The following is a 23,139-nucleotide window of genomic DNA, read 5'->3' as shown; positions in this document are numbered from 1 at the left end:
ATTTAGTTTGAACCACCCTTTCTATAATTTTAGATAGAAATCTAAAAAATAAACATTCCCATTTAAAATATTCTTTAAGAAGCTAAAAAAAAAACCAAAAACAAGTCACTTTTTAGGTTTACATATTATAAACAAATGCACACGTTACAATATGTGCATTTAAGAATTTATTGGTTTTGCTGTTACCTGGCGAAATTACAAGGAATTAAACTAATTAAAACTTCTAGACGATATAGAGAAATCAAAAGTCAGAATTGTACTAATCATAAATATTTGCACAACGCACACGGCCAGTTGCAGTGTAGCTACAGTCGTAAGGTGTAAATCCCATCCCTCAGTTAAGAGCATTGCACGTCGAACAGCTCGCAGATTCCTTCATCACTTTTTAACGCAAAGTTAAAGTCTTCTTGGGGTGGATTAAGCTGCACCAGCGGCGGGTTTTCTGCAACAGGAATGTCGAAACAAGTTAGGAAAGTTCCTTAAAAAGCCCAATAAAAACTATGCCAACCTAGATTGGGATCATCAGGATAAAATCTTCGCAACGAGTGCCCAGACAGATAATTTTGGAAGATGATCTTTGCGGTCAGCTCGTTCTCCAAAAGCTTCATCTCATCCTTCATATCGGGATTACAAGAATATCCATGCTCGTCCGTGATAACATTCCCTGTTCCAGCATTAGCATCTTCGCTGGAGTGCGACGATGTTGAAGGTGAGGGCGTATCCAAACGGCGATAGTCGAAGAACCCATCCGCATCATGCGGATTTGTGGTGCTCTTGCCCTGGTTCGTCACCAAGCGAATGTCGATTGTGCTGCCATTATCCAGAGATACCGCCAGTTCATACTGCAAAGTAAGCAGGGATTTTAAATTATTCACCTGTATGCTCATATCGTACAGTTGGTTTAGCTAAACTAATCCATAACAAACAATAAATCAGGTTAATGAACTGCAATTAGTTAGATCATTTACAACAAAAACTTAAATATCGTATAAATAATAATAAATAATTTATAAAATGGAAAGTAACCTACTTCATTGCGCTTGATGTCCACTTCCTCGTCATAGTTGGGGATGGTAAATACTGAATCATCTCCAAAAATGTCTAGCAGATCGTCACGTGTCACATAAGCGTAAGACCGATTCGAGGGGTCCTGCATAACATACCGCAGGTTGCGTTGAGCATACTCTAATTGTTTGTCCAGATCTTCTTCTATCGTCTTCAGGTGACTAGTCCGGCTTCGAGCTATGTCGTAGTCCTCTTGATCCTTGGCATTGTTGAATCCCCCGCCGCTAATAAAAGTTAAATTTAAATAAATACTTGTAGTTACTAAAGTAAACTAATATTTAATATAAAATTCTTATTTGCTTAATTTTGGTTTAAAAAAATCCACCTGAGTGTACAGTTTTTTCTGTATTTCATTTTTTCAACCCCATTTTTCCCAATTTACTGGCAATTTTTACTTGCCAGTTCGAGTTGACTGAATTCGCCCTAAAATGCAAATAAGCACCTACCGCCAGCGCACTAGGGAGCAGTGTCTGCCCTTATCTATTAGTCCAATGCCCTCCAAAACATTGGTGATGTCGTATATTCTTCGCTTTTGCACGTCCAAGATTTTCGTGGCCTACAAATCGGTAAATATTGGTTTACAGAGGTAAACATAGATGTGATCCCCAATCATACCGCTTTCAGATCGATAGAGCCGCCGTTGGCCTTCATTAGTTCCACAAACTTCTGGGTAAGCAGGACCAGTGAGCCCACGGAGCGTTGTTGTCCAGGCAGCGACTGTGATTGTGAATGCGACGGAGACTTGATCGGTGTGGGCGGATCCGGGGATGTGTCCATAGTGACGGAAGCGGGTTCGTAATTCTGCGATTGAGACAGAGATTCATCCGATTCCACGTTGCCAGCGTCCATCATCATCATCATCGAGGAGGAGGTGCCCGCTGCAGAGCTGCCTTCTCTTTTAACAATACTCGCTGTTTTGCGCTTGTACATGGTCCGCAATCGATTTGATAGATCTTTTCCCGTTCTGGTAACTCTTTGTGTGTCCCTACTCGATATGAACTGACCACTAACCGAGAAATAATTGTAGTTTGGAGCGAAAATTAAACGAAAATACGAATGTTGGCGCTAGGTTTGCTTTCCGCCATTTATGTCACTTTTTTCATTCTCCCTCTATTCTTCGTGCGCACTGCGCAGTGTGGCAAAGCGAAACGGCGCGATGCGATAGTTAATCGATTAATCGATATGTGGCTACTTTACAACACTTTATTTTCAAATATAAAATCGTTCATTTATTGCCATTTTAACATTTTTTTTTTGTCCGAACAGTTTAATTCTTCTTTCGCCTTGAAACCTATTTAATAACTTATCTGGGTATTTTGTACCTCACGAAGCTTAGCTATGTGCTGCGCTTTATATTCTGAAGAAATTGTACTTATTCTGATCCTAGTTTCCTTTCAGGATTTACATCGCCCTCATCATAAAGGACTGTTCTTTGCGTCAGCAGTTTGCTTAAATTCGATTGCGTTTCACTTTGTAAGATTTGCTCTTGGGGATTATAAGCAATCGCTTTCAGAGAATATTATGATCAGACTATCTTTATTTTTCTTAAACGATCGCATGAAGCTAGACGCTGGGATTTTTTTTATGTGGGGACGACAGCATTACACATAATTCTGTAAATAATTTTGACAGACTCTTTTCAAAAAATTAATAAAAAATACTTTACAACACTTTATTTTCAAATATAAAATCGTTCATTTATTGCCATTTTAACATTTTTTTTTTGTCCGAACAGTTTAATTCTTCTCTTTCGCCTTGAAACCTATTTAATACCTTATCTGGGTATTTTGTACCTCACGAAGCTTAGCTATGTGCTGCGCTTTATATTCTGAAGAAATTGTACTTATTCTGATCCTAGTTTCCTTTCAGGATTTACATCGCCCTCATCATAAAGGACTGTTCTTTGCGTCAGCAGTTTGCTTAAATTCGATTCCGTTTCACATTGTAAGAATTTCCCTTAAGGATTACAAGCAATCGCGAATCGCTTTCAGAGAATATTATGATCAGACTATCTTTATTTTTCTTAAATGATCGCATGAAGCTAGAGGCTGGGATTTTTTTTATGTGGGGACAACGGCATTACACATAATTCTGAAATAATATTGACAGACTCTTTTCAAAAAATTGTCAATAAAGGATATAAAGCCTGATGTCTTTTATTTCTTTTTTAAAAAAGTAAAATACCTAAAACCTTTTGAAATATTTTAAACCATTTCAAATTTTGGTTCAATTACCATTATTATTTGTATTTCCTTCTTTGTGCATGCAAAGATGCAATGTTCAATGCCGGTTGTTTATTATTTGACAAGTATTTTAAATATGGTGTCGTCACGAGGGCGCGCCACGTTTTCTTGCTGAGCTCAATGACGCTGTGCAACACTGATCCTTTTTTGCAGTTTGTTTTGTTCGCTCATTTTGCTTTGGGAAAAAATCAACGTGCCCGAGATTCCACCTTATTGTAACGGTCATATAAATTTCTACGTTATTACAATAAACCGGTAAAATGCCATCCAAGACGAAGCCGCGCCTTTCTCGTGGCGTCCTGGACATGAAGTTCATGCAACGCACAAAGGTCAAAGTGGAAAAAGAGGCCGATGATGAGCAGAGTAGGGCACTGTACTCCAATGAGATCAACGAGAAGATGCTTAATTCTACTTCAAACTTCCTGGTGGAGTCCAGCTATTCGATATGCGCCGGTCTCATTGACGGACGTCTCAGTTTCCGAGGCATGAATCCGGAACTGGAGCTGCTCATGGAACAGGAGCTTGCCGAGAAGCAGGCTCACACAAAGCCAGAACAGCCCAAAGAGGTCTCTGACCAGGACATGGCTAAGGCCTACTATGCCAATAAAGCGCCCACGGTCTCCAGCAGCATGGCCAAAAAGTTCAGCTCTAAGAAGGACTTTAAAAGGAAACAAAAGGGCGATACGAATGGAAGTCCGCATCCCAAGAAGAAACAGCAGTTCAAGAAACCCCGCTCGGATGAGGATTAGTTAACTCTTTAGTTGTTAGTTACTACCCTAGCTACTAGTTTAATAAAAATTACGGTTCAATTTGATTCGCTTAGTGGTTGTTTTACCGCTTGCAGGGCATAGCACATTTGGGTGTTGTTTATCCACCGCCAGGTGTTGCTCCAAAAGTCGTAAGTACTTCCATTCACTAGGACCGTTTGACAGTTCACTACAATGTAGAATACAAGTTATAATTTAAAATAGTACTAAGCTCGAAAAAAGAAAAAGTTAAAAAAAAAGAAACCTACTCGTATCCAAGATACGCTGAACATCTAAGGGTGAAATCATCTTGTCCCAGTGATGCGTTCCCTTGGGGACTAGATGTAGAACATATTCGCTTAGAATTACGCCACCGAACCAACTGGGTATGGTCTTGTTCAGGGTGGTGATGAAAATTGAACCTCCAGGCTTAAGGGTTCGCACACTGGCCTCGAGCAGGGCCACTTTATCGTCGACATGTTCCAATACTTCGGATACTATTACAGCATCGTAGCATTCACAATTGGACTTTGCATGCTGGTCCACAGGCTCCATTTTGTACACCACATTGGTAGCCAGTTCTGGACTAGATAAATTGAGGTGATCGCGAGCAGCCTCTATTAACTTCTCGCCAAGATCTATGCCCGTTACCTGGGCACCAAGGCGCGCCAGTTGCTCCGTAAGAAGTCCACCACCGCATCCTACCTCTAAAATATTCTGACCGCGCAACACTCTGGTTGTATTTACGTAACCAGGCTTCACTGTGCCGCGCGAAACGATGCCATCTCTGATAAAGGGAACCCTAAAAATCGGGATTCTTTTCTGAATTACATTTAAATTAAGAGGAAATCAAATCATTTACCTTATCTCATTCAGGGCATGGAGAGCACCCATGGTTCCGTTTTGGTTCCACCACTCAGAGGCATGATTCTCATGGTGGCGAACTTCCTTTTGAGTGCCGGCATCCAGAGACGGTGCTGTGCTGTTATTCCTGGGCAAATTTCGGGCCAGAACACAGGCCAGGGACTTCCTCAGCTTGCTGGAATGAGACCATTTGTAATTTGATCTATTATCGCACGTAATTTCTTATTTTACCCGCTTGCAAACAATGAATTTCGCAGCATTTTTGACGGCAACAACAAGTTTTGATAATAAAACAGCTGACTTTGTTTTGCTGCAACTGGCAAAAACAGGGGCGTAACATTTAAGGGGATCTAAAAAAACTATATATGTACAAACATATAAGATCGGCAATATGAAACTGTAGATTCATCAAATTATCGAAATAAATTGAACAGAAATTATTTTATTCAAACACTTTCTTAAATTTTTTGTATTCTAAAACAATATATAACGTATAACCCATTAGATCTATGGTAAATTTAACCCTTTTTCTTTCCACCACTGAAAACTCAGAGATGGAATGAAAAGAACAGTGAGAGGGTAACTATTGGAATGGAACACACTTCCAAGTTCCGATCATTGGTTCTTTATCATTCTTCGTTTAGCGCAAATTCAAGAGAGTCGCAGCCATCATCACCTGCCGTATCGATAAAGATAACAAGCCTTTGTGGCTAATCGCAAATCTTAACGTTTTTCGCCATGCCGGAATACAAAAAGCTGGAAAATCAGGATACGGATGTGGAGAGTGCGCCTCGCCCCGTCCAGGACACCCAAGGGGAACCAAGGCCAGCAGCCCAAATGGTGACAGTGTCCTTGATAATGCTCCTGTTCCTCGGCAGCTCCTACTTCCAGGTATTTTATATTTTATTTTAAAATTCGTTAGTGAATAAAAACCAATAGTCATACCAATATCGTTCCTTCAGCCACGACCACGCCTCCATCAGTATCAAGGAGGCAGGGGACATGGCTTGCATCAAAAGTATGACTGCAACATCCAATTAGTAGAGTCCATTCCCATTGGCCTCACATATCCTGAAGGTAGCCCAAAATTCCTAAGCACCTATGAAGCCTGGCAGCAGTTGTTGGACAGCGCAAAGACCTCGCTGGATATAGCTTCCTTCTATTGGACACTTAAAGCCGAGGATACTCCTGGGGTAAAGGATAACAGCACTCAGCCAGGCGAGGACATCTTTGCCAGACTCCTGGCCAACGGAAACGGAGGCAGCCGGTCACCGAGGATAAAGATTCGCATTGCCCAGAGCGAGCCCTCCAGTGTGTCTCCAAATTTAAACACAAAGTTGTTAGAAAGCGCTGGAGCCGCCGAGGTTGTAAGCATCTCGTTTCCCAAGTACTTTGGTAGTGGAGTCCTTCACACCAAGCTCTGGGTGGTGGATGACGAGCATTTTTACCTGGGCAGCGCCAATATGGACTGGCGGGCACTCACCCAGGTCAAGGAAATGGGCGTTCTCGTACAGAATTGTCGGCAATTGACACTCGATGTGGCCAAGATCTTTTCGGAGTACTGGTATTTGGGCAACAGCGCACCATCCAAGATTCCCAATTGGGACTGGTCATACAGGACCAACTTCAACTTACAGCAACCCATGCAGCTAAACGTGAACAAGAATACCACTATGGAAGGTTTTCTTTCCAGCTCACCACCCCCACTATCAGCCTGGGGGAGAACAAACGACCTGGACGCAATTCTCAACACTATCAATTCGGCCATAACGTATGTTAATATTGCTGTAATGGACTACTATCCACTGATCATCTATGAGAAAAACCACCACTATTGGCCGTTTATCGACGATGCACTGCGCCGGGCAGCTGTGGAACGGGGCGTGGCGGTTAAGCTGCTCATATCCTGGTGGAAGCACTCTAATCCCAGCGAGGACAAGTACTTAAAGTCCCTACAGGATCTGGCCTCAAAAAAAGACAATGTTGATATACAAATTGTAAGTATGAAGAAGGAAAATTAGAATTACAAATCTTATTAATTTATAATTTTCTCCAGCGCCGCTTTATTGTGCCAACGGATGCAAGCCAGGAAAATATTCCATTTGGCCGGGTCAACCACAATAAATACATGGTCACTGATCGAGTGGCTTACATCGGCACATCCAACTGGAGTGGCGACTATTTCACGGATACTGCTGGTATTGGCCTGGTGCTAAGTGAAACTCATGAGACGGAGAGCACAAATACATTAAGGAGCGATCTGCGCAACGTTTTCGAGCGGGACTGGAATAGCAAATACGCCACTCCGCTAAAATAATCGTTATTTGATTCCACTTATTTTAATCCAATCCCAATGTTATAAAAATTGTTCAATTCTATTCATTGCTTTTATTCCGTTTTGATTATGTGTTAGGGTAAATAAAAGACTCGTTTTACGGCCATAACAGAAAATACAAATTAATACACGTACTTTGTGAATTGGAATAATATAAGTGTGTGGTGTATAAGGTATGTACAGTGAGCAACAAAAAATCATATAATAATAAAATTCATTATTTCTTCATCGGTTTTCAGTCACATTATTTGCTTTTGATTTGTAACATGTGTCCTACCTGAATTAAACCAATCTGCCTTGCTAGTTGTGTACTAAATATACGTTAAATACTCTTTTCAACTGTAACTTTTGAACTTAATTTACGTTGGGCAAACGCCTTTGTCGTCGTCTACATGAGAATCGTTATCCGTCTAAGGGAGTGCTTGACTATATCCGGGTGCAACTCATCTATCACTTAACGTTGGCTCCACGCCTGAGGAAATTATTGCTGGCAATACTCTTCTCGATTGCTACGTGAATGGAGGAAACTCGGGCAAGCAGCGTGTTATATATCAGTAGCAAACAGCGCGCGTCGATTGCTGAAAGGGAAAGTACATTAGCAATACTAAATTTAGGATGATAAATTCCTAACTCACCGGCATAGAGAATTTGCTCGCGGCGCAGCGGTCGATTGGCCCAGTTGGAACACTGGTTTGACTTGTTCAGCTTCTTGCCGAGGCATGTCAATGATAGATCCGTAAGGGCGTCTCCGGTCCGGTTCACATTTCCATATGGAAGCTCTACGCCGAAACGCTGCTTCTTCAGCTCTAGCCAGAGGTTGCGCAGGTCTAAGTAGTGGTGAGGCATTTGAAGGCGTAATTGCAGTGGCAGTGAGCGCTGCAACACATTGAGATCGCTGTCCATGGAGAAGCCCACTTTGCGAATGTTAACGTTGTTGAATATGTTTGCGCCCAGCAGTCGCCAGTGCTCCGATCGCAGACTCTCCTTCGCTAGGCAATCGATCAGGTATACATTGTGGCCGGTAGCGATCTGTAGCACGCAAAGCTGACTGTCTCCGCGCACACTCATCATCCACTCAGAATCCAAGAAGATTATTTGCTCCTGCTGCAATTGGTACAACATGCAATCAAACTGTGCAGCCTTGTCCACAATGATAAGGCACTCGTCCGGCAGGTCCATGGTCAGGTACATATCACAGCCGCTCGCCGAACAGCTATCCTCGCTGGTGGATTCCCAGTCTGCCGCTTTTCCATCGATACTTTGCAAGACCTGCGTCTTAATCTCCAGGGGACAATCCTTTGGATTTATATTAAACTCCTTGTACCAGTAGATGGCCTCTAAATGAGCCCCCGTTAAGGCAATATGGTCCACAAAGTCCTTCCGCAGGGTATAATCATAGGCATGTACGCTCACTAGTTCCCGAAAACTAGCCAGGTTGATGCGCGCCTTTTCGTACTCGCGATAAAGGTATTTAAGGTAGCCGCCCGTCTTAGTAAACTTGTAGTTGGGAGTGACATCATCATCAAAACCGTACTTTTTGGCCAGACGCGCCACTATCTTAGCCATGGGCCTATAGCTTAGCATATGATGCGAGATTTTCAAATTCTTGTATCGACTGCGGGAAAAGAGCATAGAATTTATCTAGATTTGCACACATAAATGTGTATTCAATTGACTTACTCCAGCAGGTGCTCGCAAAGCTCTATGACTGACTTTTCTTTGTGCAGCAGCGAGTCCAAGAACTTTACGAAGGGCAGACGATGCTGAGTGGCGTGGTCCAGATATTCTTCTGCGAGGGGTAAATTCTCCATGGCAACTAGCGGAAAGGCCAGCTCCATCATATCGAACTCATGTGTCAGCTGCAGGCTAATGGACCATTGAGTGACTTCCTTGTAAAGGCCGCCGTCCAGGAGTTCGCGCAACTTGGGCAGCAAAAGGTCCCGGATCTCGCTCAGCCCGTAGGCATAGATTACAGCTTTGTTAAGGGATAGCAAGCCGGAGGTCTTTACAAAATTAAAGGCTATCATGCTTGTGTTGGGATCACATCCCTGACTGAGATGGGGGTACTCCTCGTGGAGCTTGCACACTGTGTCCAGCACAAAATGTGACAGGCTCTTAATTTTAATGTTGCTACTGTCCGGACAGTTGGCGAATATCTTAAGGGCCAGCAGGAGAGGTTCCTGGTGACCAATAAGGGCCTTTCCAAATTCCTGGCGCAGATGGGGCGACTTTTTCTTGCTGTACATGTTCCACTTCTCGCGGAATAATTTAAAGAACTTCTCCGCTTCCGCGTCCAATGTGGCGTCGAAGTCTCGCCCGTTGATCCCAGCACCTGTTGTGATATCCTCCAACCGCTTAATCTTCAGGTTGGTCATAAGGTATTCCATCTCCTCTTCGTCCGACTCCAGGCCGGCGGGTATTGCGTTGTACATGTGGTTATTGCGTGCCATTTTCTACCGGCGCCTCTTCTTTAGGGTTGTTGATAATATATCAAAATATCAATATATCGATATTTTTTTCCAAAAATGATATATTTATATCGTGATATTTTTTTTGGCCAAATATCGAAATCATGATATTTTTTTTTGATATTTTTTTGATATATTTTCATTTCCTTTCCATTTTAAAGCGTTGATTACTTTATTAGATAGAAAGATACCGGAAAAATGAATGTTAAATCAAATTACACAAATATAACAGGCGGCACCGCCAAGTGCATACATTGTACTAAAACAATAAAGACCAGCGGAAATACATCGAATCTGTCTTTTGTTTTTGTTTTTGCAAAATGCGCGCAAAAGAAGGTATGTATGTATGTATGTAAGGCATGTGTGTGTGTGAGTATGTGCGTCTATGGGTTCCAATTCCAATGAAATATACAAAAAATACAATATATTCATTTGTTTTAATTTTTAGCGACGCTAGAAGCAGAATGACCGACATAAACATCAAACAATGAGTATTTTTAAAATCTTTAAAGTCCGCAAATTGGGTTTAGTGTTAAATTTGCTTTAGTTAAAATAATAATTAAAAAATTTAAAAATTTATAAAACTTGTTTATTTTTTATTACGCAAAAAAAATTTTTTCATTAAAAATATCAAAAATATCAAATATATCGATATTTTTTTCGGTGATTTTTAAAATATTATCATCATATTTTTTGATAAAAAAAATATCATCGATACGATATTTTAAAAATATTCGACAACCCTACTCTTGTTCCGAATGAACGAAGCAAGCGAATTGCAGTTGCAATTGACAAGTAAAAATTTTGCTTGCGACTTTCTGAGTCGCCAACAACAAAATACGGTTGCAAAAACCGTCAATAGTGCTACCAATTTGGTGTTTTTTCAGCTTTACAATTTTTGGTTATATCAATAAGGTAAGATAATGGGAAAATATATATATTCTTTAATTTTGAACAAGTAAACAAGAAAATTATTTGTAATTAAATTAACAATATATGTTTTTATCTATATTTTTAAATAGTTTTTAGTTTTATTTTTAGCTTAACGTTGACTTTCCATTTCCAACGCGATGGCACCACTGTCCAGATATTTGACGATGTGGCAACTCCGTTAAGAGGCGCACGTGCGATTTTGTTTTAGTTTGCTCGTGTAAAAATGAAGTTGACTACGAAAAAAGTTAAGACCCTGGGCAAGTCCAAACCAGGAGTAAGCAAAAAGAAGTCCCCAAAAGATATCCTAAAAGGGATAAAATCTAAGAAGGTGGAAAAATCTTCAGAGTCCAAAGCTGTCAGCAAGAAACCCAAGCAAAAAGCCACTGGACCATTGAAAAATGGGAAGTCTGCAAAGAAGGGCTCCAAGAAATCACATCAGGAGGAGTTAGAAGGGCTCAAGGATCTAGACCCGGAGTTCTACGATTTCCTTAAAAAAAATGACAAAAAGTTGCTGGAATTCAATTTACTGGACAGCGATGAAGAGGAAGACGAGGAGGAGATAGTTAAGGGCAAGAAGGCGTCTGCAGAAAGTGAAGACGACGAGGATGACGAAGAGAAGTATCATAAACCCAGCGAGGATTTGGCTGTGGCAAGCGATGAGAGTGATTTTGAGGAAGAGGATGAAGTCGAAACTGGTGGCACTCAGAAGATCACACTCAACCTGTTGCATCAGTGGGAGCAACAATTGGGCCAGTCCAACGTCTCAATCGACGTTGTTCGCAAGGTGATTCAGGCCTTTAATTCAGCCTTGGCCAGCATATCAGCCGATGGAGCAGACGGCGGCGAAAACCAGCCTAATGCAGCCGCCTTCAAAGTTGTGGGAGCAGCCGCCTTTAATGGAGTCATCCAGCTTTGCGTGATCCACCTGCAGCCTGCCATTATTCGATTACTGGGCGTTAAGCCCAACAGCAGCTTACCTCTGCACAAACACAAGAAGTGGGTCAAAGTACGCGGCTGCCTGCGCTACTACCTCACCGATCTAATACGTCTAGTAGAACAGGTGTCCAGTCCCAATATTTTGGGTGTGTTGTTAAAGCATTTGCATCAAATGGCCGGCATGGTGGTACCCTTTTCTGCACTTGGAAAGACCATCCTGAAACGTCTGGTTGTTCTGTGGGCGACTGGGGACGAAACTGTCCGTGTACTGGCCTTTCTTTGCATCCTGAAGATAACCAGAAAACAGCAGGTAATTATCAGGCACATCAATTAAGTACCACGTTCATTTTACTGACATCAATAATTTTTTTAGGCTACCATGCTAAACCACGTTTTAAAAGCCATGTATTTGGCCTATGTAAGGAATTCCAAGTTCGTATCCCCTAACACCTTGCCTGGAATTAACTTTATGCGCCGCTCTCTGGTGGAGATGTTCGCTTTGGATTTGAACATCAGTTATCAACATGCTTTCCTTTACATCCGTCAATTGGCCATTCACCTGCGAAACGCTGTAATACTAAAAAAGAAGGACAGCTTCCAAGCGGTATACAATTGGCAATTCATTAACTCCCTGCGTCTGTGGGCAGATCTTCTCGGAGCAAGTGCAAACAAACCGCAGCTGCAGCCTCTGGTGTATCCTCTGGTTACTATTGCCACTGGAGTGATTCGACTAATACCCACCGCTCAATACTTCCCGCTGCGTTTCCACTGCCTGCAGACACTTATTACACTGGCCAAGGAAACCAATACATATGTGCCTGTGCTTCCGCTTATTGTGGAGGTATTAAAGAGCAACACCTTTAATCGTAAGCACTCGTCAGTCTCCATGAAGCCACTGCAGTTTACTTGCATCCTAAGGCTCAACAAAGGGCAGTTGGCGGAAAATGGTTTCCGGGATGAAGTGATCGAGCAGGTATGTGGTCTCCTGCTAGAGTATCTCGCTCATGAGTCTGCCTCTCTGGCCTTTAGCGACTTAGTAGTGCCCACTGTAATTGCCATCAAAGCGTACCTAAAGGATTGCCGGAATTCTAACTACGCCCGCAAGCTGAAGCAGCTTCTGGAAAAGATCCAGGAAAGTGGCCGTTTCATAGAACAGCATCGCGGCAAGAGTAGCGTTACCTTTGACATAAAGGATGCTCAAGCGGTGGCCGCTTGGGAGCAACAACTTCGCATGAAGCGAACGCCCCTAGACATTTACTACTCCAGCTGGCTAAAGACGCACGAGACAAAGAAGCGGCGACAGGCGGCACAGACGGACGAAATAAATGCTGACTATGATGTTCCTAAGCTAAAGAAGCTGCCTGCGAAATCGGGAGTGCCTGTGAGAAATGAGAATGGCGAGATCGAGCTATTCCCATCAGATTCGGAAGATGAAGGTGATGATGGCCTGAACGTGGAATCAGATAATGATGACGATGAAGGCGAGGAAGTAGAGGAGGAGGAAGTAGAGGTGGAGCAGCCCAAAGCCAAGAAGGCGAAGAAGGATAAGCACGAGGAAGTGAAATCACAGCCAGCAGCAGTCGAAGATGATTACGATGAAACTGGTGGAGCCGTGGACATAGTAAAGGACTTAGATTTGAACGATTGGTAGAACATTTAAGATCAATTTATCTATATTTACACATTAAATTCTTAAAAAATACCAAAACTAGAGTTACTTCTCCGGAGGCTCCTTTCCAGGAATAAACTCGTACTCCTTGTATTTGGGGAAGGTTCCGATTGTGGGTCCGTCCACCTGCTTAGGTAGCGCCTTATCGTCCTTACCCTTGGCATAGGTTGCCTCCAGTTCGGCGGCATTGCGTTTCTTCATTTCCATAATCTGTAGGTTCTTCACCAGCTCCTCGCGTGTTGGTGGCTGGTCACGACGCCCCCGAAGCCAAGCCTCCCACTCGGCAGTCAGCTCCTGGTCGAAAGCTTCCTTATCCGCCGGTTCAAACCACCGCGAGGGCTTCCTTTTCCCAATCGATGGGTTCGCCGGAATCTCGTAGTACTTATTCCCGAAATAGTCCTCCCCAATAAAATCCCCACGAAACTGACGCGGCCGCAGGGATTTCCAAAAGTTCTGGAAGATAATGCCGATCACATCGCGCGTCGGCTTGTTGGCCATGCTTTTGATTTACTTTACTTTTATTCGAACTGAGTGGCGAAAAATGTAAACTTATTTTAGCTTGGAGAAATTTGAGGTTAGAACTGACGTTTGTTATGACATGAACAGCTGATGGCAGTGTTGTAAATTGCCGGTAGTCAATTCAAATTCTTAAATTTGGTATTAACGGCAGTGCATAAGGACTAAACCAATCTCTCTGGAAAATTTCCAGCAAATCAGTGCGCACACTGTTGTTATTGTAGTCCATATCCTGGAGAACTAATCCAACGCCGGCAGAGTAGGTGAAATGCTCCCCCGACCAGCTGGAAGTGCCAATAACGGCAACAGTATCGGTAACCAAGTACGAATTGCAGCTTACTCTTCCACCGGAAACCCTATCCAGCTCATCCGTGGTTGGCACCACAAAGCGACGCTAAAAAAACAGTAAATTCTAAAATACATTTTTTTTAATGTAAATGATTACCATTTGTATATCCACTTCCTCCCTTATTTTGTTAAGGGCCTGTAAGGACCTTAAGAAGTGATCCTCGCTGGGATCCGAGTATTTCCACCAGGAAACTAGCAGCTTGACGGCCACACCCCGCTCCAAGGTAGCTTTACGTAGCGCATTGTCTATTAATGGCCAATATTCTAGTTTATTACTGCGCCTAAGCTGAGGTGAGTAGTCCATAAGAGAAAGGCTTATGAACTCAGTGGCCTTATCGATAGCTTCTATTATAGCATCTAGTTCGTGACTCCTTCCAGTGGCTGCAAGTCTTGGTGGTGAACTAGCTATATAGGCTCGCATTGTATGGTTTTTGCTTATGCTTAGCAAAAGGGGTCTTCTCTGATTAATGTGCGTTTGGTACATCCAAGGCCAGTACTCCGGCACCTCATTGTTACCCAGGTACCAATATGCTTTAACGATTTTTGACAGATCTTGGGCCAGATGAGGACAATTTCTGGCCAATACACCAAGTTCTTTTCGTTGAGTTAGCGATCGCCAATCCATGCTCGCGCTGCCCAAGTAGAAATGCTCCCCGTCCACCAGCCAGAGCTTAGATTGCAAATAATTGATGCCCACGACATCAGCTGCTCCATAGTTAGACAGGATGCGAGCATCGGCATGCCACAAACTGTCCTGATTACGATTAAGTACAATCCGCAGTCGCAACTTGGGTCTCCCAACATCTCCATTGGATAGTAGCCGCTGAAAAAGGTGTTCACCGGGACCAGTGCTGCTATCGTTTACATTTAACCCACGTAATGTCCAGTGCGGGGACACTATGTCCAGCGAGGTCCTTGCCCTGCCCTGCAGCCACTGCCAGGACTCAAAGGTGCTCTTTAGTTTGGGGTGGATTTCCCTTTGGCTGTAGTTCAATCCCACTGGCAGACTCTCCACCAGTTCGAGTTGACATGGCAACGGGGTCTCCACGGAAACGGGGGTGTTTGCGTTCTCATTTCGGTGGAAGGTCTCCCAAGGCAACATAAGTACAATCATGACCAGAACAAAGAGTATAAACACGGGAATGATGTAGCCGTGACTGCAGCAGCAAAGTTTTCGCTCATGCTGGAACACAAAATTGCAATTAGGACGCCAGCAGCAGGATTTAGTCACTGGAGTTGGTTCGTCCTGTTCTCTGGGCACTGGCTGGTAGTCCCTGGGTATCTCGTGCACTCCTCGTCGCTCGGACATGGCGTAAGGGTTAGGACTAACGCTGACTGGCCATAGACAAACATTTTCCCAACCATGCTTATTTATTATTCGACCAGCTGTGGGAAAGTGTCTCCCGCCCACGCATACAAACGATCAGTGTTGGATAGCGATGAGGTCCTCAGTGCTGATGCTCAAAACAAGACGAAAAAGTCAGAGCAGCATTTTGAAATAGCTAAAACATAACGTTTACGAAATCCAAAATCTTTATCTACCTGATACGTTTTTATATTCGAAATATATGATATAAACGATTCAAATAAAAATAAAATCTGTCAAATATATAATCACCAACACAACTATTATTATTTTGCGTGCAACGGGGACTGTTGATGACATTTGTGATTATAGCGGCTATGTTATGTTAATCCGCAATTACACCTAATTATCACAACCTATTACCATAGCTATGTATATAAAGAAGGATCAACCATCGATCGACTACAAAAATGTTTACAATTCTACTGATTCTCGCTTTGGCTGCGTCCGGAATTTGGACTGCAGACTACAAAATTAATCTTGAGGACTTGTATTTTCCGTGCACCGATGGCCCACCCGGATCAATAAATCTCAATGAAGCCTTTTAACTTGGATGATATGGAAGTCTTTGAGGACTTCGACGGAATTCACGTGTCAGGAAACGTAACTACCAACTGGAGTTTTCCACGCACCGATCGAATTTCCGTAAATTCAGATCTTTTAAAAGCAACTGAGCGTTCCAAAGGAAAATACAAGTGTATGTACCTTTTCAGGCTAGGTTTAACATAATGCACTTCAATCGCGGTAATTGGGAACCCACAGTCTTCAACTTGAGCACTCGGGATTTTTGCGAATCAATGCTTGAAAAAAGTTCCTACTGGTTCAAATATTGGTTTCAATATTTTTTACGACGAGAGGACCTAAAAAGAACATGCATTGCCACCAAAGATGTTAGTATGATAATGATTTCGTCTTAATTTCGCTTAAAACTTACTTTTAATTTCAGACCGTTTTGGAATATAGTCCGTTTGTCGTATCTCCACGGCTGAATAACGTCATTGGCCCTCCTCTTCATGGTCGCTATAAGGCGGTGGTGATCTTCGAAGCATTCGACGAAAATAACAAGAGGCGCCCCACATGCGTATGCTTCGAGCTTAGAGGGGTGCTTGAAAAGATAACCAAATAATTTTAAAAAGTCTGTATTTTTGAATTGTATTATCAATTATTGCAATTAAATCAACCGGTCTCATTATTACGGTTGGGTCTTAAAACAAAAGTTAACAAATTGTTTTTTTTTTTTAAAATACACCCATATTTTATTAAGACATGACATAACTGAATAGTTTTGACCGAGTATGAAATTTTCCGTATAAGTTATAATTTATTTGTGTTATATATGTACCTGTAACAACTCAAGTCACTCGATTTTTAAAAATAAAATTTATTTTTAACAGTATATCCATCCAATAAAATAGTTTTCGTGTTCTGTTATATTTAAAAATAAATATTTAAAATTATTTTTTGTTTAGTTACCATATTTATGACAAATGATGGATGCAGATGTTTTATTATCGATTATTGCAGTGTAGCTATTTCTGGCGCAAAATAATTTAAAATCGCATCGCTGGCGCGAAACCGCGACGCCTACAAACACTGGCCCTCGTGCGAAAGAAGTTAGTCTGTGTTGAAATCTTCCGGCTGAGAGGGCTGAAAATTTTAACGGCTTAAAAAGTTCCGCTGCAATATCAATTCCATCGAGTGATTCGAGTATCGTTTAATTAGGACGCGAACAATGGCTGCGAGATTGATGAGCGCCCAGGCACAGGTAGGTTATATTCCTATTCCTGGAGCCTGTGCCTCCAGTCGCTCCGACAAATCGACGCAAAAACATATATATATATATAAGAATCTACGAACAGCAAGAAAAAACCCAAAATCAAAACTGAGATAAAGAGAACTGGAAACACTGCCCGAAAGTTCATGAAAAATCGTTGGCAACAATCTGCACATCCAACAGGATGTGGCCATTCGAAAAATCGCGAATTTTCGCACAGAGTTTTCTAACCTAAAAACAAAATCCAAAGTTGTTAGGTAACCGAGTACGTAGTGTTTGTGATTCTTTAGGCTCTGCATCCAAAATGGATTGAAATATTTAGAACAGTGTTCCCATGGAAATGGGTAGCATCCAGCAAATTAACAACCATTCGCGAGAGTTCGACGCTGGTCGCATTTACATAATCGCCAATGTCGCAGTTATTTAACCAGGAGACCAGGCCCTATAGCGTATATATCTTCGGGGGGAGGTCCGTCTTATCTGTGACAGGTTTACTTACACTCTGATAATGACCGGCCTAAATATAGCTTTAAATATTTTCCACTGGAGTATCACGCGCTTTAGCGAAGCATTTGCCTTTCGAGTTATTTCCATGGCAGCTTCGAGAATGGTTTCACTGTACTTGCCAACAAGTTAATGACCTATTTGACGTAATTTGCAATTGTTGCCATTTGTTTGTGTGCGTCACGTGGTTAAGCTAATTGCAAAAGGCGTTCTGGCAATTTGTAACAATTTAAAAGGCTAAACGCTGCCTTATCTCTGCATAAACAAAACAAACTATATTCCCAGCTGTTTTCTTTTTAAAAATAGATTGGATATATACATTTAAAAAAAACGTAATCTTTTGAATTTTTATAAATCTTAAAATTCGTAAGCCCAAAACCCCAGAAAGTTATTGAAGAAAAATCGTGAATCACTAGTTAAAAACATAATTAAAATATTAGTTGCCGAGATATAATATCTTGTCACATGAATACCCTTAAATATTTATAAGTATTCATGGAATATTTTTGGTCATTCAAAAATAATGAATAAGATAAAGAGACACCCTCCAGAGAGGTGCTTAACAATTTATAGTCATAGATAAGAGATCTTAAAATAACTCTTAGTTACAAAATGGAAACGGTGTCAACAATTTTGTTTTTAAAAATATATCTAGCACAATAAACTTTATTAAGCACAATAAAACGTAACGCTGCGAACAAAGGATTGTTAGGAAAACTCCATTTGCTTAGTATTTTGGTAAAATATGATAGCGGGGATTTAGATAAAACCCAGTTATTGCCCTAAAATTAGCACTAACATCAGAATATTTTTGGTGATGATCGATATTTTCCTATCTCTTTTATTTTGACATAACATCATAACTTATTAAGATTTGTGCACTTGCTGATAGAGTGGCAAAGCTCTAATTAAAGTTGAGGGGCCTCCTGACATGATAATCAAGTGTTTATTACGCTACCAACGGAATCAATCAATTCACATCGTATCATAAGAGTACGTTCTGCACCCACCAAACATCTATTGATTAAAAACTTAGAAACTGTCTTGTATGGGACTTTATACTGTATTAGTCATGACTGCTAAATTATGTTCCTACAGAGTGCTAATTACTAGATCTTGATTTGCTTCCCTTGGCACTACTCAAACTAAAGAAACAGTCTTCAGTTTTTTTTAACATATCTCCTTTGTTTTCCTTTTCCAGGTGTGCCGACTGGGCAAGCATGTTGTGGCCGAAGGGCCAGTGGTGCGCCAGTTCCACGCCTCCTGCTACACCGCCTCCAAGGTGGCTTTGTCCAAGTTCGACTCTGACGTCTTCCTGCCCTACGAGAAGCTTAACAAGCGTCTGGATATAGTGCGTGGCCGTCTGAACCGCCCATTGACTCTCTCTGAGAAGGTGTTGTACTCGCATTTGGATGATCCCGCCAACCAGGATATCGTGCGAGGCACATCCTATCTGCGTCTGCGTCCCGATCGCGTGGCCATGCAGGATGCCACCGCCCAGATGGCGCTGCTGCAGTTCATCTCCTCCGGACTGAAGAAGGTGGCTGTGCCTTCGACGGTGCATTGTGACCATTTGATTGAGGCCCAGATCGGTGGACCCAAGGATTTGGCCCGCGCCAAGGATCTGAACAAGGAGGTATACGACTTCTTGGCCAGTACGTGCGCCAAGTATGGTCTGGGCTTCTGGAAACCAGGCAGCGGTATTATCCATCAGATCATTCTGGAGAACTACGCTTTCCCCGGCCTGCTGATGATCGGTACTGACTCCCACACCCCCAACGGTGGTGGTTTGGGTGGTCTGTGCATCGGCGTTGGTGGCGCTGATGCCGTCGACGTGATGGCTGATATCCCCTGGGAGCTGAAGTGCCCCAAGGTTATTGGTGTCAACCTGACTGGCAAGATCAGCGGTTGGACTTCGCCCAAGGACGTTATCCTCAAGGTGGCCGATATCCTGACCGTTAAAGGAGGCACCGGTGCCATCATTGAGTACCACGGCAAGGGCGTTGACTCGATCTCCTGCACAGGCATGGCCACCATCTGCAACATGGGTGCTGAGATCGGAGCCACCACGTCCTTGTTCCCCTTCAACCAGCGCATGGCTGATTACCTGAAGTCCACTGGCCGCGCTGGCATCGCCTCTGAGGCCCAGAAGTACCAGGGCAAGATCCTGTCCGCTGACAAGAACTGCGAGTACGACGAACTGATCGAAATCAACTTGGACACCCTGGAGCCACATGTTAACGGACCATTCACTCCCGATTTGGGCCATCCCATTAGCAAGCTGGGCGACAACTCAAAGAAGAACGGCTACCCTCTGGACATCCGCGTAGGTCTTATTGGCTCCTGCACTAACTCCTCGTACGAAGACATGGGTCGCTGCGCCAGCATTGCCAAGGATGCCATGAGCCATGGCCTGAAGTCAAAGATCCCTTTCAACGTGACCCCCGGATCCGAGCAGATCCGTGCCACCATCGAGCGCGACGGCATCTCTGAGGTATTCGACAAGTTCGGCGGTACCGTGCTCGCCAATGCCTGCGGTCCCTGCATTGGACAATGGGACCGTAAGGACGTGAAGAAGGGCGACAAGAACACGATTGTCACCTCCTACAACCGTAACTTCACCGGCAGGAACGACGCCAACCCGGCCACCCACTGCTTCGTCACCAGCCCTGAGTTGGTCACCGCTCTGTCCATCGCCGGTCGTTTGGACTTCAACCCGCTGACCGATGAGCTCACTGGATCCGATGGCAAGAAGTTCAAGCTGAAGGCTCCATTCGGTGATGAGCTGCCCGCCCAGGGCTTCGACCCCGGTCAGGACACCTACACTGCTCCCCCAGCTGTAAGTTTATATACCAAACTGAATGTATGTTTATTATTTAATTCCATATTGCATATCCACAGAGTGGCGACAGCGTCAAGGTCGCTGTCGATCCTAAGTCGACCCGCCTGCAGCTTCTGGAGCCCTTCGACAAGTGGAACGGCAAGGATCTGACGGACCTGACCGTGCTGATTAAGGTTAAAGGAAAGTGCACCACCGATCACATTTCCGCCGCCGGACCTTGGCTGAAATACCGTGGTCACTTGGACAACATCTCCAACAACATGTTCATCGGCGCCACCAACTACGAGAACAACGAGATGAACAACATCAAGAACCAGCGCAACGGCTCTTGGGGTGGAGTTCCCGATGTGGCCCGCGACTACAAGGCCAACGGCATCAAGTGGGTTGCCATCGGTGATGAGAACTACGGCGAGGGTTCGTCCCGCGAGCATGCCGCCCTGGAACCACGTCACCTGGGTGGCCGCGCCATTATCGTCAAGTCCTTTGCCCGTATCCACGAGACCAACTTGAAGAAGCAGGGTCTGCTGCCCCTTACCTTTGCCAACCCCGCTGATTACGATAAGGTTTGTGCGGTTTGAATTTCGTAGTGACAAGTTTTTATTCTTCATTTGTATGCCAACAGATCCAGCCCACGAGCAAGATCTCCTTGCTCAACCTGAACTCCCTGGCGCCTGGAAAGCCCGTCGAATGTGAAGTTAAGAACGGCGACAAGGTCGATAAGATCACACTGAACCACACCCTGAACGACCTGCAGATCGGCTGGTTCAAGGCTGGCAGCGCCCTCAACCGCATGAAGGAGCTGGCCCAGTAAAAGGTGATGGACCTACTTAAGACCCTCCTGTCCAGAACCCCCCATCCTAGCACCTGCTCCCAGTAGGCGAACACACTCAGACTCACAACGCAAGCAATCGAGTTATGGTATTGTTATTCAAATTTTTTTCAAATTGTTTATATTTTAATTTGAGTATATCGAGTGTGCTGTTTTAAAAGTGAAATATTATGTAACCGAATGATAGCGAGAATTTGTACGAGTTTTATATATATAATTATACACAATATTATTTTTAATTCTTGCTATGAATGTTTCCTTCGATTTTGTTCTTTTCGAATTTGTCTAAATGCTCTGCAGATTGCCTCGACGATGAAGATGATTAAGTGCGAATAAAACTCAAAGTAATACGTATTAAACTGATTATTTTATTTAACTACATTTTTAACCCAAAAAGTGGACAATAAGAGCCCTCAATACATCCAATGTCCTCTTTATTTTCCCCATTAATAACTTAATTGTATCAATTATAAAATGTAAGAGACAACAGTGAGTTGATATTATTATTATGTAGTGGAAAATAAAGCATAATAACTATAGCCAGAATTGTTTTTGGTCAAACTGGGAAATCAGGAAAGCAAAGTTTAAGTGGAATTTGAAAAGTTTGTCAATCTATTAGTTTTGCGTAATTTTTCAGTAATTCAAATTTGTAGTGACAAAAATGAATCGAAGAAGACGGAGTAAAACGTCCTTTGCTTCCAGCACAGGATTCTATTTTGAAAATTATCCATTGGGAAGTCAGGCCTTACTGGCCGCAAGGCTGAAGCGTAAGGCACAGAGTAGAACGTCTTTTGATTCCACAACAGGATACTACTCCTACACTGATAGGACTTCGTTGCGCAAGGACACAGTCACCTTCTCAGCCAGTCCAAAGTTCTTGCAGAACGCAAAGTTCAAACTAATCGCCCTTTACGAGGATCAAAAGTGCTTGTGGAATCAGTGTCACAAGGATTTCTTTAATTTCGATCGCAAAGAGGAAGTCTGGGAGGCGATTGCTAATGAAATGAGACAGGATTCGCCAACTGGGTTTTGGAAACATATGATTCACAGGCTCCGCTATGATGTCGAGTTGGAACGCGTCCAAGAACAAGGGGCAAAGTTCTCTGGCGGCAAGGTACCACCTAAGCTTCCTTATTCAGATAATCTGCAGTTCTTAAGTAACATGTTTCGTCGAGAAAAAGAAAGTCCACCTGAAGTTGCAGTAAGTAAATAGTTGATAAGAATGATTCAAATTCTAAAGATATATTATACACCGATCATAACTTTTCATCAGCCTATGCAGTTGAAGTCCTCAGGAGCCAATCTTGAAAGACATGTATCAAAAAACCTGCGACCAGTACAAAATAAACCAAAAACCCGTACACCCATCACTGAAAAGTTGGCCTCACTCGAGAAGTTGAGAAATCACCACCACAACAAGTTGGTCCTGACTCCAGAAGCTTTTCGAAAAATGCAGAAGGTAACCAGCGGGGAACCTTATTATTTGACCAAAACAATGACAAAGAATAAGTCGTAAGGAGGTATTAGGATATTTAAATTAAATTGTATGCATTAATAACCAATTTAAATCGATTTTTCGTTTTATTACATTTCTTTTATCATCATAATCGTTTTGTTTATCTGGTTTTGCCATTTTTTAAATATAGACGTTTTATATAACAATTCATAATTTTAGCTTACAATATTTTTGTTTCGTATTCT

The 23,139-nt window shown here is 42.8% G+C and overlaps 10 protein-coding genes and 1 pseudogene across 11 annotated transcripts; 6 read left to right on the top strand and 5 right to left on the bottom strand.

Annotated features, from left to right (window-relative positions):
- Positions 1–117: 117 nt before the first annotated feature.
- On the bottom strand, positions 118–2,188 carry LOC108115554 (transcription factor E2F2). Its single transcript, XM_017227060.2, has 5 exons — positions 1,681–2,188; positions 1,512–1,621; positions 1,031–1,289; positions 509–842; positions 118–442 (listed from the first exon to the last, which is right to left on the bottom strand). Exons 1-5 carry the CDS (start codon positions 1,993–1,995, stop codon positions 339–341), a joined length of 1,122 nt encoding a protein of 373 aa, XP_017082549.1. The 5' UTR covers positions 1,996–2,188; the 3' UTR covers positions 118–338.
- A 1,224-nt stretch (positions 2,189–3,412) lies between these two features.
- On the top strand, positions 3,413–4,122 carry LOC108115547 (M-phase phosphoprotein 6). The gene has a single exon (XM_017227052.2). The coding sequence runs from the start codon at positions 3,569–3,571 to the stop codon at positions 4,055–4,057; it is 489 nt and encodes a 162-aa protein (XP_017082541.1). The 5' UTR covers positions 3,413–3,568; the 3' UTR covers positions 4,058–4,122.
- On the bottom strand, positions 4,048–5,268 carry LOC108115546 (ubiquinone biosynthesis O-methyltransferase, mitochondrial). Of its 2 annotated transcripts, none has more exons than XM_017227049.2 (4): positions 5,150–5,268; positions 4,917–5,093; positions 4,324–4,871; positions 4,048–4,244 (listed from the first exon to the last, which is right to left on the bottom strand). In XM_017227049.2, the coding sequence occupies exons 1-4, from the start codon at positions 5,176–5,178 to the stop codon at positions 4,114–4,116; spliced, it is 885 nt and encodes a 294-aa protein (XP_017082538.1). In that variant the 5' UTR covers positions 5,179–5,268; the 3' UTR covers positions 4,048–4,113. The 2 variants fall into 2 exon arrangements, with proteins under 2 accessions (XP_017082538.1, XP_017082539.1); XM_017227050.2 differs by having other exon boundaries at positions 4,324–4,856; positions 5,150–5,267.
- A 252-nt stretch (positions 5,269–5,520) lies between these two features.
- Positions 5,521–7,375, top strand: LOC108115521 (5'-3' exonuclease PLD3). Its single transcript, XM_017227022.2, has 3 exons — positions 5,521–5,809; positions 5,881–6,915; positions 6,975–7,375. Exons 1-3 carry the CDS (start codon positions 5,657–5,659, stop codon positions 7,233–7,235), a joined length of 1,449 nt encoding a protein of 482 aa, XP_017082511.1. The 5' UTR covers positions 5,521–5,656; the 3' UTR covers positions 7,236–7,375.
- On the bottom strand, positions 7,292–9,732 carry LOC108115520 (exonuclease mut-7 homolog). The gene is made up of 3 exons (XM_017227021.2): positions 8,934–9,732; positions 7,889–8,868; positions 7,292–7,831 (listed from the first exon to the last, which is right to left on the bottom strand). Exons 1-3 carry the CDS (start codon positions 9,701–9,703, stop codon positions 7,704–7,706), a joined length of 1,878 nt encoding a protein of 625 aa, XP_017082510.2. The 5' UTR covers positions 9,704–9,732; the 3' UTR covers positions 7,292–7,703.
- A 1,082-nt stretch (positions 9,733–10,814) lies between these two features.
- Positions 10,815–13,241, top strand: LOC108115534 (nucleolar complex protein 2 homolog). The gene is made up of 2 exons (XM_017227036.2): positions 10,815–11,900; positions 11,964–13,241. Exons 1-2 carry the CDS (start codon positions 10,878–10,880, stop codon positions 13,239–13,241), a joined length of 2,301 nt encoding a protein of 766 aa, XP_017082525.2. The 5' UTR covers positions 10,815–10,877.
- A 4-nt stretch (positions 13,242–13,245) lies between these two features.
- On the bottom strand, positions 13,246–13,851 carry LOC108115536 (NADH dehydrogenase [ubiquinone] 1 alpha subcomplex assembly factor 2). The gene has a single exon (XM_017227038.2). It carries the CDS (start codon positions 13,755–13,757, stop codon positions 13,305–13,307), a length of 453 nt encoding a protein of 150 aa, XP_017082527.2. The 5' UTR covers positions 13,758–13,851; the 3' UTR covers positions 13,246–13,304.
- Positions 13,852–13,898: 47 nt separating this feature from the next.
- LOC108115535 (5'-3' exonuclease PLD3) lies at positions 13,899–15,721 on the bottom strand. Its single transcript, XM_017227037.2, has 2 exons — positions 14,221–15,721; positions 13,899–14,169 (listed from the first exon to the last, which is right to left on the bottom strand). The coding sequence occupies exons 1-2, from the start codon at positions 15,430–15,432 to the stop codon at positions 13,900–13,902; spliced, it is 1,482 nt and encodes a 493-aa protein (XP_017082526.2). The 5' UTR covers positions 15,433–15,721; the 3' UTR covers position 13,899.
- Positions 15,722–15,789: 68 nt separating this feature from the next.
- On the top strand, positions 15,790–16,727 carry LOC108115449 (annotated as a pseudogene).
- A 370-nt stretch (positions 16,728–17,097) lies between these two features.
- Positions 17,098–21,792, top strand: LOC108115487 (probable aconitate hydratase, mitochondrial). Its single transcript, XM_017226972.2, has 4 exons — positions 17,098–17,254; positions 18,969–20,606; positions 20,669–21,172; positions 21,232–21,792. The coding sequence occupies exons 1-4, from the start codon at positions 17,222–17,224 to the stop codon at positions 21,418–21,420; spliced, it is 2,364 nt and encodes a 787-aa protein (XP_017082461.1). The 5' UTR covers positions 17,098–17,221; the 3' UTR covers positions 21,421–21,792.
- Positions 21,793–22,024: 232 nt separating this feature from the next.
- Positions 22,025–23,000, top strand: LOC108115489. The gene is made up of 2 exons (XM_017226974.2): positions 22,025–22,639; positions 22,712–23,000. Exons 1-2 carry the CDS (start codon positions 22,100–22,102, stop codon positions 22,952–22,954), a joined length of 783 nt encoding a protein of 260 aa, XP_017082463.2. The 5' UTR covers positions 22,025–22,099; the 3' UTR covers positions 22,955–23,000.
- Positions 23,001–23,139: the final 139 nt, after the last annotated feature.

This window comes from Drosophila eugracilis, unplaced genomic scaffold, assembly GCF_018153835.1.
Source record: "Drosophila eugracilis isolate 14026-0451.02 unplaced genomic scaffold, ASM1815383v1 contig_1197, whole genome shotgun sequence".
Taxonomy (NCBI): Eukaryota; Metazoa; Arthropoda; class Insecta; order Diptera; family Drosophilidae; genus Drosophila; species Drosophila eugracilis.
This window is presented reverse-complemented; position numbering and strand designations above follow the sequence as displayed.